General features: G+C 34.7%; 1 protein-coding gene across 7 annotated transcripts in view; it reads left to right on the top strand.

Moving 5' to 3' along the window:
• The window catches only part of LOC123672781 (thyrotroph embryonic factor), an 89,110-nt gene that overhangs the window by 20,485 nt on the left and 56,609 nt on the right, over positions 1 to 12,016 (top strand). For 2 of the 7 annotated variants that reach the window (XM_045607062.1, XM_045607061.1), the window contains exon 1: positions 1,640 to 2,126. The exons of 4 other annotated variants lie outside the window; for them this stretch is intronic. In XM_045607062.1, coding sequence (XP_045463018.1) covers positions 1,955 to 2,126 — 172 coding nt within the window. In that variant the 5' untranslated portion in view covers positions 1,640 to 1,954. Of the gene's footprint in view, positions 1 to 1,639; positions 2,127 to 12,016 lie in introns of those variants that run through there. One more of the 7 variants, XM_045607064.1, reaches the window with a different exon arrangement.

Here is a 12,016-nt window from a genome sequence, read left to right as displayed (position 1 = left end):
TCTTTTCTATTCTTGTAGACTCTACATTTGACCTTTCATATGTATGATAAATTTCTGTATAGGTACTTAAATGAATAAGTCTTTTTTTGGTTCCTTGATAACTCATTTCTAATAGTATGTTTTGTCATACCTTTTTATTGTATGTCATATATCGTTGATAACGAGATAACTCGAAAAAGGGCATTTTGAATTATCGCAGCCTTCCACTTGAAAACTGATTACTTAGCTTGCCAGGTGGTTCTTAAAATTTGAAACTCTGTGGTACTCAAAATAAGAGAGATAGGCCAAACATATGTAATAACGGGTGTTTTTTTTCGAGGTATATAACTTTAAGTTGGCATTACTGTTCAAAATGGAGACCGATAATAGCTGTTAAGTGATTTATTCTCAGTTTGGTTTGACAATTCATCATGAATAGACTCACGCCTGAACAGCGCTTGCAAATAGTGCAATTTTATTTCGAAAATAATGGTTCTGTGCGGAATACGTATCGCGCACTACGTCCATTTTATTTTGTTGTTGTAGACTTCTTTCTGTGGGGCTATGTAAAGTCATTGGTCTATGCGGATAAGCCACAAACCCTTGACCATTTGGAAGACAACATTCGCCGTGTTATTGCCGATATACGACTACATCCGAGCCAGCCGTGGCGGTCATATGCCAGAAATCATATTTAAAATGTAACGCCACAAGATTATCTTGCGGATAAATAACATTCAAGTCAATCGAATAATCCATCGTTGTTTTATTGCAATTTGAAGTTCTATAGCTCTAAAAAAAAGTACCTTTTATATTCGAAGTCAGGGGAAAAAGAGCTAGTCAAATATACAGGGTGTTTCATTTGAAAAAATGAAGTTGCAATCAATATGTTGCCCACTCTGTATATATTTCATTTCTTGATATCATTTTAAAAAACACTAGTCGATTTCGTGAAACTTTTGTAGAGAACATTTTTCTGTACCTCTTTCAGTGACAAAGTTAAGGGGGGGGTCAAATTATGGTGGAAAACCCTAGATCTCATTCATTTACAATAATAAAATTCATAAAATTTCTTTACTGTCTGACAAGAAAATCATAGATGAATAATTATTTAATCTAAAAGTTCAGTAATTTTATGTTTTATAATTTTCTACGATTTGTTTTTTTCGTGAAATATCTAATTGTTGTGAAGAATTTCATGCAAATAACACAGTTTTCGAAAAAACTATCTTGACAGCAGATGGATGGATTTTTTTTATTCGAGTTTTGGATTTTGCACATTCGGTAAAACTTAAATTGTGGAAATTTCAGGAAGGAGTTTTTCTTAGAAGGTTCTTTTTTAAAATAATGAACCAGAACAGAAAAATCACATTGGACAAAAATAAAAATATTCTACTGGGACCGCGTCTTCAGAGATGCTGCCTCCTAAAAGAGAAAACTTCGTCAAAACGACCCTCCGTTTCAAAAACCCCCAGACGATGCCTGCACCTCGAACATATCCACTTCCGTGGGAACCCAAGTCCATTTATCAATTCCTCAAAATAACAAATTAAAAAGTGAGAGTTCTAAGGTGTTCAACCACCGAACAATCATCTCTTTCTCTTTTCCGCGTTGTCCAAAAACCCTAGCACGGGACCCGCCGAATCCGCCAGTACACACCAGTCGTGAAAAAGACGTGGATCTGTCCACACAAACACCAGCGCAAGAAAAAGAACAATAGCAACACCGTCTCTCTTCCGGTAAAACTGAGAGTGATCCCCTCTACCCGCCGACTCCGGGACTCCGTTCACTCTCGCGGTTTTTCAAATCAAAGAGTGCTGATTGCATGTGGTGCTGGTCTGGGCAGCGGCTTCGACGGTTCGCGGTACCCAGCTAGTTTTCTTCCGGCACCAGGTATCTAAGTGTGCTTGGGGCGTGTTGTGCGCGCGTAGCATGCTTGTCTGATATGAGTTTTGTGGTATTTTGAGGACTAAACATGGATTATCAATTGCCACCGGTTGCTCAGAACCCGCAGATGAACGGGCTCCCAGTTCCTGTTGGTGTTATGCAGGGTACTTTGACACACGTCCAGGCTCAGGTGCAGGATCAGGAGCCTCATCGATGGAGCCAGTACCAGCAGCTCTGGCGGCAGCACGTTTATCTCAACGGTATGGCCTTTGATCCAAACCTAGCTGACACCACCGTACCAAAAACTAGTTCAATCGAACGTTTTGTTATTTCATAACTGTTACTTGCTTGTGTGTATTTATGCACGACAGAATAACGAATAGCAAGTTACAATTATGCAGAAAGCGCCTATCAAATATTAGGTTATCTTCATCTACACCAAATTGCTATTTGGTCTGCACGAATGGTAATATTTTGGTTATTTCACTGGAGATTCTGGAAGTTACTCATCATAACAATATTAAATTTTCTTCCTTTAAATTACATGCATTTTTAATTTTGGTCTTTCTCAATGGTTACATTTCGGCAATTCATAACTTGATAAATGTTACGTGATAGCGAAATAAATTCAGAATGTGCTTCTTTTCGATTTCATAAATGCAATGTTCCTTTTTAGTTTCATTAACCTTATTGAATTTGATAAAAGTTAAACAGGACTTCTTATTTTCTTGTTGTGCTCGATAATTTTCTTATAAAATCATAAGAGAGGCTAGAATAATTTTCTCTCATTATGTTCCATTGCTTTGACTATTTTAGAGAATGGCATTTGTTTAAAAAATAACGAGCAGTGCAGGCGAGTTATTTTATAAAAACATATTGCATGAAAGTAATTGCTAAAGAACAATAAACTTAAAATGAAATTTCACCAAACATTTTTCACTGTTATGACATTCGGGAAGACCTTCATTATTCAACTACAAGAACAGTCCATTTGGATCAAATAAATTCAATGATACTTCTCAAAATTTTTCTGCTGAAAAATCATCATGTTGGTTTTGCAATCATGGAAATAAATAAAAGTTTTTCCACTAGAACTATGGTTGTTTACCAATATATAAAACTCGAGTGAAATAGTCTGAATAAAACACAATTTTCATCACGAATGCCTATATATGCGAAATATGGCCAACCCAAAAAAATTCTCGAATTGACTTCGACAAGGGTGAAGCCAACAAGTGTATCAATATTCAACGAGATGAATTTTTTTTGTGTGAATTTACCGGTATTCTAACCGAGAGAAAATCGAGTTTCACAATTGAAGAAGAGTCACCTGTTGAAAATCGTGGATCTGTTGTTTCCGAATATGTTTCGTCATATGTATCCAAGGTCAAACATTTGAAACGCTTTCCTGTTTTATATCGCAGCTGAATGTTTCTAATTCGATCGGCTAAGATGTTATTTATGAGTGGATTTTGTTATCGATGTCTTCGCCTCGTAATTTATGTTTTGTTTGTGGAAAAAGACGCGAAGATTTTTCTTGTGACATATGTAGGATCTTTATCGAGTGGTATCTGAATTGTTATGGCAAACAATTTTTTTTATTTCGATATAATATCAAAACATCTGACATAACATAACTTGAACGATACAATAAACTTAATGATGCCATTACTAAATATTATATTCATGAACTATTAGAACCATTATAATGATTTTTTTTTCAGAATTTTATTTGTAACTTAGTCTTTATCGTCTTGAATTTATTTCATAATCTAATTCACATATAAAACAATCACTGTAAATTTCGTGCAGGGGAAGCATATAATCAGATTTCCTCATCTAGATAAACCAACTGACAACAATGTCATCATAATAAATCACTAAATTTTGGTTTAAAATCGCATCCACCATTTTGTAACTATGCGAATTTTATCTAATTCGATTTTTCTGAAATGTGATATATAATTTTTTTAAATGAAGCCTAATTACATTTTCGACCATTAGTTTCATTGGGTCTGACCACAATGAGATGTGTCTGAAGATTGGTTTGCGGTTAAATTACAATGATTTCCTCGCTTATTATTATTGGGATTCAATCCTATGGAATTCCCCATGCACATTTGCAACAATTCAACATTGTTTAATTGATTATCCGAATTATGGTTAAGTGATTATAGAAGATTGTAAAGGATAAATCCGCGAATGTGTTCTTGATCTTTAGTCAGTATTCTGAAGGTAATTTCAAATCAATATGGATTTATTTTTTAGTAAATTAGTGGAATTAGCAGAAGGTTTGGAGAAAATACGAAAAATCTTACACTGGTAAGATGCATGTTCCAATGAATTGATGTAATGTATTGTTTTTTTCGATTATTCCAAAGCTATCGAAGAGAGTGCTTATATAGAACGACATTTGGTTCTGACCATAGAGTACTAAACATAGGTAGAAGAAGTATACGCAATTTTTACATGTCCTCAACTTGTTTAGATTAGGTTGTCGGATTGTAATATATTTTCAAATCCACAATTTTACTATATCATTATGAATGTATATTATATTAAATGAAATATATTTATTTGAGTGATTCCCGTTTAAATATGCAAATTTGAATATTTGGAATTAGATATTTTCTGATATCTTGATATTTTGTCGAATTTATAATAAGCAGAATATTTATTATCTTCTGTATCTACTTGCTGAAATCCAAGGTTTGGCAACTTTTGCTCTCCTAATGTCATCGGTTGTTTCACGTCGTTTGGCGCGCTTGAAGTTTGTTTTCTGAATTTCTGATAAATTTAGGTATTTATTTTAATATATTTTGAGTTAATAGTAATATTAATAGTAAAGTTTATTCAACATCAAAATTTACATGTTATGTCAAATTATTCATATTATAACATACTCGAACTTAAATATTCTTCTATGCTATAAAAAGAACCGTTAATTAAAAACTCTTTGATGGTTCGATCAAATTCATTCATTGGCAGGGTTTTCATTCTTGATGGGAGGGAATTGTAGAATTTCACCCCCCAGTAGTCAAAAAATTGTTGTGTCCGGGCTAAGCGATGTAATGGTGTTATCAACTGATGTTTTCTTCTTGTATCATGCTCATGCTGATCCTGATTTAAATTCATCGACTTCTTGTGTTGGTGTATATACTTCAAACATTCCTTGATAAATATTGAAGTTACCGTAAGTATTTTTTCTTCTCTGAATGAATTTCTGCAGCTCATGCAGCTAATATGAGATGTTGATTCACTATGGGACATAAGAAGTGCGTTCTTTGTGGAGAAACTCGCGAATTGAGTGAAATATCGTATCACTGTTATGTTTTCATTTCCGCGCGCTTCATATCAAATTTGATAGTTCGTGTTGGGGACAAAATTTGCTTACTGAAATTGACATATGCTTCCTCTATCTGTGTTTATTACTCTGAGTGTTTGCGTTTGGTGATATTACATCAAAAAAAGTTCGAAATTCTCTGATTTTAGTAGTCAAATTTCTGTCTGAAAAACGTATTCTACTATATTTCTAAGATCCTCACTTAGGAACGATTGATTTTACAGAAAATATTCTAGATATCGTGATCCAATGTTTTTTCTACCCTGTCCGTTTTTGTAACCCTTTACCCCAATAATTTTCAATAATATCACTATTGAATTTCATCTAGAGATATACCGATTCTTTCAACTGGCAAAAATTAGGAGTTGTAGAATCGACTTCCTCCACTACTGCCAACATAACAGAACGAGAAACGACGAAAACGCACCTAACATTGTACTCATTCATATACACGAAACAAATCGACAATCAAGGTTAACAATTCTCACAAATTGGGTAATAACAGTAGGTGATTATTGGCATTCAATTCTATTTATTTGTTTATTCTGGTCGCACACTACAGTGTCGCTTTGGAAAATTAGACTAGCGATGAGAAGTTGAAGGACAAATTGTGTAGGCGATTCTACATAATTATTTTCATCGGCTGCTAACCGGTAAATATCTCGGGACAAGATCAGGTTAGGAATGCCTTTGGATGGTTCAGTTTCTCGTTATAAATCTTCGAATTTGAGGAAACATATTGCAAATTTTGTAGAAAATTAAATCAAATCAATTTTCGAGAAAAATTTCAATATCATACCTAAATGGGTCAATGTTGTCGGTTATTCCGTCTAGAATCTTCGAATGATGAGTTTAGATACATTAAACAAATTTCATTTCAAGACGGATCTGACTAAAATATTGAGTAATTTTCAACGATATTCTGCTAGAATATTTTATGATTCTCAGGATTATATCAACACTAAATTTCGTTTGAAATATGAAAGTAGTATTCTACCTGTAAATTTGTCTCCATCAATTTGCTAGTTTGGAATATATCAGGAAAACGAAATATCAAGAAGCCGTATCGTATACAAAGCTCTAGATTCTATAGCAATTCTGTCAGAACCTCATAAACATAGATATAGGGAGCATATGTCATCTCCAGTAAGCAAATTTTGTCCCCAACATGAACTATCAAATTTGACATAAAGGGCACGGAAATGAAAAGATATCAGTGATACGATATTTCACTCAATTCGCGAGTTTCTCCACAAAGAACGCACTTCTTATGTCCCATAGTGAATCAAAGTTTCATATTAATTCAAAATTTATTGAAATAAATTAGCGTAATATATTAGGAATTGAGAAACCAAACTTCAAGAGCGCCAAACGACGTGAAACAACCGATGACACTAGGAGAGCAAAATTTGCCAAACCTTGGATTTCAGCAGGTAGATACAGAAAGTAATAAATATTCTGTTTATTATAAATTCCACAATTGTGAAAATATCAGATTCCAAATATTCAAATTTGCATATTTAATCGGGAATCACTCAAATAAATATATTTCATTCAATATGATACACATTCATAACGATAAAGTAAAATTGTGGATCTGAAAATATATCACAATCCGACAACGTAATCTAACCATGTTGAAGACATGTGAAAATTGAGTATAGTTCCTCTATGTATGTTCATTACTCTATGCGCAAACATAATATATAGGCAAAATGACGTTAACTTATATATTCTGCCACTTGACATCGATTGTCAAAGTACTTTAACATATCCTGAGGGCTGAGGTCTACTGTCAGTTAGATCACATGACAGAATTATCATACTGGTGATAAGTTTTCTAGTTTCTGTTAGGATTTCTGGATACGTTGAACTTTCAATATGGTCTCCCCATTTTCAACTTTTTTTTTTTACAAAAAAAGGTCTAAATTTAGGGTCTATTGTGAATTTAGCAAAATCATTAGAACTTAGTTGTTACATAAAAAACGAGCCTTTGCTCATGTGCATTTTTTTTTTAATCTCGATGAGAATGCCAATAAATTGAAATGATCTTCCCACATCATATCGAGATTCACATGGAAAAAATAATGTTGACAATACAATTGAACGCGACAGTCCTTGAAACGACTTTTTTAACATCCTGGGTTTGCTATGTCGTGTAACAGATGTTAAGGTCTAAGACGAACCAATCTGGAGACTTTAGATGAAGGAAGATATTCACAGAAAATTCAAGGTTAGATTTCACATACTGTAATTCATCAGTTTTGTAGCGTTGTACCTCAATTTACGAGACATAAATGATCCTACAGCCATAGCTTGAGACCTTTACTTTTGAAAAATGTGAACCCAACCAGTGCAAAACCTCATATACCCACAACAAAAATTATTTAAATCTTCTCAGTATTGAAAGTAAGTAATACATTTACAGCAACATTAATCGATTTGTTTATACTGAAAAGGTCACAGCAACTTCTTGAGCGCTTGAGAGATCGCATAGATAATTGCATTCTTAGGAGTAAGCTCTCCTTATTAGATTTCATTATTATTCTAGTCTAATAATGAGAGGACGGAGAAAAAACTTCTTATGTTTTTATTTATTCATGTGACATACGTTGTGGCTTTGTTTCGAGATGTGAGGTAACAGTGAGAAATGCTACGTAACCAATATGAATTATTCACCCTTATAATAACATTGTTCTAGATTCATTTTATAGGCAGTCTTGAAATTTAGAATTTAACCGATAATGGAGCACCCCAGGGATCTGTTTAGCGTACGATATTATTGATATAACATGACTCATCATGAATTTAGCATTGTTCGAAAGATTTTTTCAAACATAGAAAGTTGAGCGAATTCAGTAATTTATTTGCAATTAAAAAGAAACATTTTAACGTAATGATTTGATAAACTATGATTCAGTCTGCCATCACATACATTTCCTCTAGGTCGTCTCCAAGGGAAGTCCTAGACAGCACGTAGTCAGGTGATTCCTGTTGGTGAACTTCAGTGCTGTTTGGTAGTTTCTCACATTTTATTCTCAAGTTATGGACGACTACCCAAAACTCGAAGAGATCAATAGGTTCCAAACACTTCAAACTGAGGGCTCTACGTACGTTGCAAGTGGTTACACTTAGTCTAGCATTCACGAAAGTTTCCATATGTACCCTTTTCACTTTCAAAGATTCTGCTACCAAACCAGTCAGAAAAATATCATCGGATTTTATATAGTTTTGTTGGAGACTTCCTTGGAACAGTTCTTTGCATAAATGGACTGGAAAGAGGTACGTTGGTCCTATGGTGAAATCAGGAAGGAAAGGATCCGGATATTCATCTAGAGAAATGGAGTTTGGGTTGTTCATAACCCTGGTTGGTTCCCACACTCTAGCAAGTCTTCCGTAGATATATTTTTCTGTTTGGTTCAATTTTGTTATGACTTGAAGAAGTTTTGAGAGGTTTATAAAGACGTCATCGTTGGTTTTCAGTAAGAATTTCGCTTTGTAACAGTATTTGTTTGCCCATTCTAGTGCTTGCATGAGTTTTAAAGTTGGTACTTCTGGTTCGTCAAGAAATGGACACCTTATTATATCTTGGTAAATTTTTTCTTCTCTATCCAGTTCGTTGATCCATTGTGCAATGCTGCTTTCGCCAATGAAGAACGCTATTTCCACGTCTCTTCTCATGGAAAAGTGTCCCCATGTTCTTCTAACTGCTTCTCTTTGTTTCACTCCACCAGGAGTCGATAAAACAACTATGAAAAGCTTTAGATCTCTTCCATACCTTGGACAGACGTTTTTGTTGATATCCAGGCAGTCTGCTCTGTAAATTGAAGATAAATTCACTGCCTTCCTCACTAATAGACGGTGTAGTGATGATTGTGCATAGTCATTTTGAAAAATCAATCTTACAATGAAGAAAAACGCGAGGAAAATTGTTACAGATTTGAGAGAGTAATGTAACCTCATTTTGAAATGTCAGAATTTCATCTTTTTATGATGGATGTTTGTGGTTGTGGTTTTTGAACATAGATAACAATTTGTGAATGTTATTTTTGTGCCTTGGTCCTATGAAGTATCAATTATTTCGGAATCTGGAGCTGAAAATAGTCCCAAATAATTGGATTGGATTCATTGAAGAAGATTCCGTTATAAAATTGAATTTCTGATTAATTACTAATAAGGTTAGTTAATTTCTCAATAGACGTGCATCATTCAAAGGTTTTGGTGATATAGCCTTATGAATTTCACAATAAATTGAGGAAAGCGATCTTATCGAGTTGACATTCTGTATTAGAAAGGATTTTTATTGTTAATAATAAACCTCAGAGTAATAAACATAAATAGCGGGAGCATATGTCATGTTTGGTAAGCAAATTTTGTCTCCAACATGAACTATCAAATTTGACATGAAGCGCCCGGATATGAAAACATTTCAGTGTGACGATATATCACTCAATTCGCGAGTTTCCTCACAAAGAAGGCACTTCTCATGTCCCATAGTGAATCAACGTTTCATATTAACTCAAAATATATTGAAATAAATAACTTAATGCATCAGAAATGCAGAAAACAAATTTAAAGCGCGCCAAACGACCTGAAACAATCGATGAAACTAGGAGAGCAAAAGTTGCCAAACCTTGGATTTCAGCAGGTAGAGACAAAAAATAATAAATATTCTGCTTATTATAAATTCCACAATTAGGAGAAATATCGGATTCTGAATATTTTGCATTTGCATATTTTGCATATTTCATAGAGAATCACTCAATTAAATATATTTCATTCAATATAATATACATTCATAATGATATAGTAAAATTGTGGATTTGAAAATATATCACAATCCGACAACATATTTTAACCATGTTGGGGACATGTGAAAATTGCATATACTTCCTCTATCTATTTTTATTACTTTATTTAATGAACCAATAAATTAAAATAAGCTAAGGAAAGTGTGAAATCAACGATTTTGGACATCTGTATGAAAGTTTTATTCAATTCAATTTCTGTCAATGAATATTGAAATAACTAGCTAAAAATCACGCAATTTAAAAGAATGATAATTAACAAACAAAACAGGAATGTTTTTGATATTTATGGTGAAATAAGTTATTTGAACAATGCCAACTCAATTGAGTTAAACCACCCAATATGATTTTGGGATATCCTGTGATATAACTGGTTTCATGTTTAAACTTTAACTGGACGTTTTGAACCGTTCTTTTCTGAACACCATTCATCGTAAATTAATGGGTGAAATCAGACTAGAGGTGCTGTGACAATAGTCATTCGAAATTTTGATTTTCTTTAATTTCAAAGCTACGGATCTGTAGAATTTTCAATGTTTTTTTTGGTATATATAGGGTGTCTTTTTTCGAGGTATATAACTTTAAGTTGGAATTACTGTTCAAGATGGCGACCGATTTAACATCTGTTAAGTGATTTATTTTCAGTTTGGTTTGGCAATTCATCATAAATAGACTCACGCCTGAACAACGCTTGCGAATAGTGCAATTTCATTTCGAAAATAATGGTTCTGTGCGGAATACGTATCGCGCACTACGTCCATTAGCGATGAAGTGCACTTCTGGTTGAATGGCTACGTCAACAAACAAAACTGCCGCATTTGGAGTGAAGCTAATCCTCAAACATCCAGTAAAACTGACTTTTTGGTGCGCTTTATGGGCTGGTGGAATCATTGGTCCGTACTTCTTCAAAAACGATGATGGCCAGAACGTTACAGTCAATGGTGATCGATATAGAGCCATGATTACTAACTTTTTCATTCCTGGATTGTACAACCATGATGTCCAGGAGCTGTGGTTCTAACAAGACGGCGCAACATGTCACATAGCTCGTGCCAGAATCGATTATTTGAAAGACACGTTTGGTGACCGCCTAATTTCACGTTTTGGACCTGTGAATTGGCCTCCAAGATCTTATGATTCAACACCGCTAGACTACTTTCTGTGGGGCTATGTAAAGTCATTGTTCTATGCGGTTAAGCCACAAACCCTTGACCGTTTGGAAGACAACATTCGCAGTGTTATTGCCGATATACGGCCACAAATGTTGGAAAAAGTCATCGAAAATTGAACGTCCAGATTGGACTACATCCGAGCCAGCCGTGGCGGTCATATGCCAGAAATCATATTTAAAATATAATGCCACAAGATTATCTTGCGGATAAATAAAATTCATGTCAATCGAATAATCCATCGTTGTTTTATCGCAATTTAAAGTTCTATAGCTCCAAAAGAAACACCCTTTATATATATTTTTTGGTGCGTTTGCTGGCATATCACCCAGTATAGGACCATATCTAACCTTGAAAAAAAAGGTGAAATCGTAGCGTGTGTGGGTCCTTTAACATTCGAAATTTTCGAAATGAATATCGTCAAAGTGGGCCAAATCCGGGCCTGTCGTATCGAACGAGAAGTGCTGCTATGTCCCAATCCCGGAAGAAGTCGCGGCTCCGGAGAAAGTTGAGCCGAACGCCGGACTAACTGAGTAAACCGGTATACGCTGGGAGGAAGAAATGCTTTCGACCGTGTTCTTTACGAGGAACAATATTGCGAAAGGTTCGGCATGTCAGAATGCCACGGAGATCCGTATTTATTTTGCTCCGTACCGGGTCTCTGGGTGAGAGAGAGAAACGGATGAATATGCCGATTTTGTCTGTTGATTCTGCCCACACTATGGTACTTTCTTCACCTTCAAGGACGGAGCCAGGAGATGGTGTGGTGTGATATGGACCTCCTATGCCATTCTCGACCTCTCGTTTTGTCGATTCTGGTTCATAATTTC

This window comes from Harmonia axyridis, chromosome 2, assembly GCF_914767665.1.
Source record: "Harmonia axyridis chromosome 2, icHarAxyr1.1, whole genome shotgun sequence".
Classification (NCBI taxonomy): domain Eukaryota; kingdom Metazoa; phylum Arthropoda; class Insecta; order Coleoptera; family Coccinellidae; genus Harmonia; species Harmonia axyridis.
This window is presented reverse-complemented; position numbering and strand designations above follow the sequence as displayed.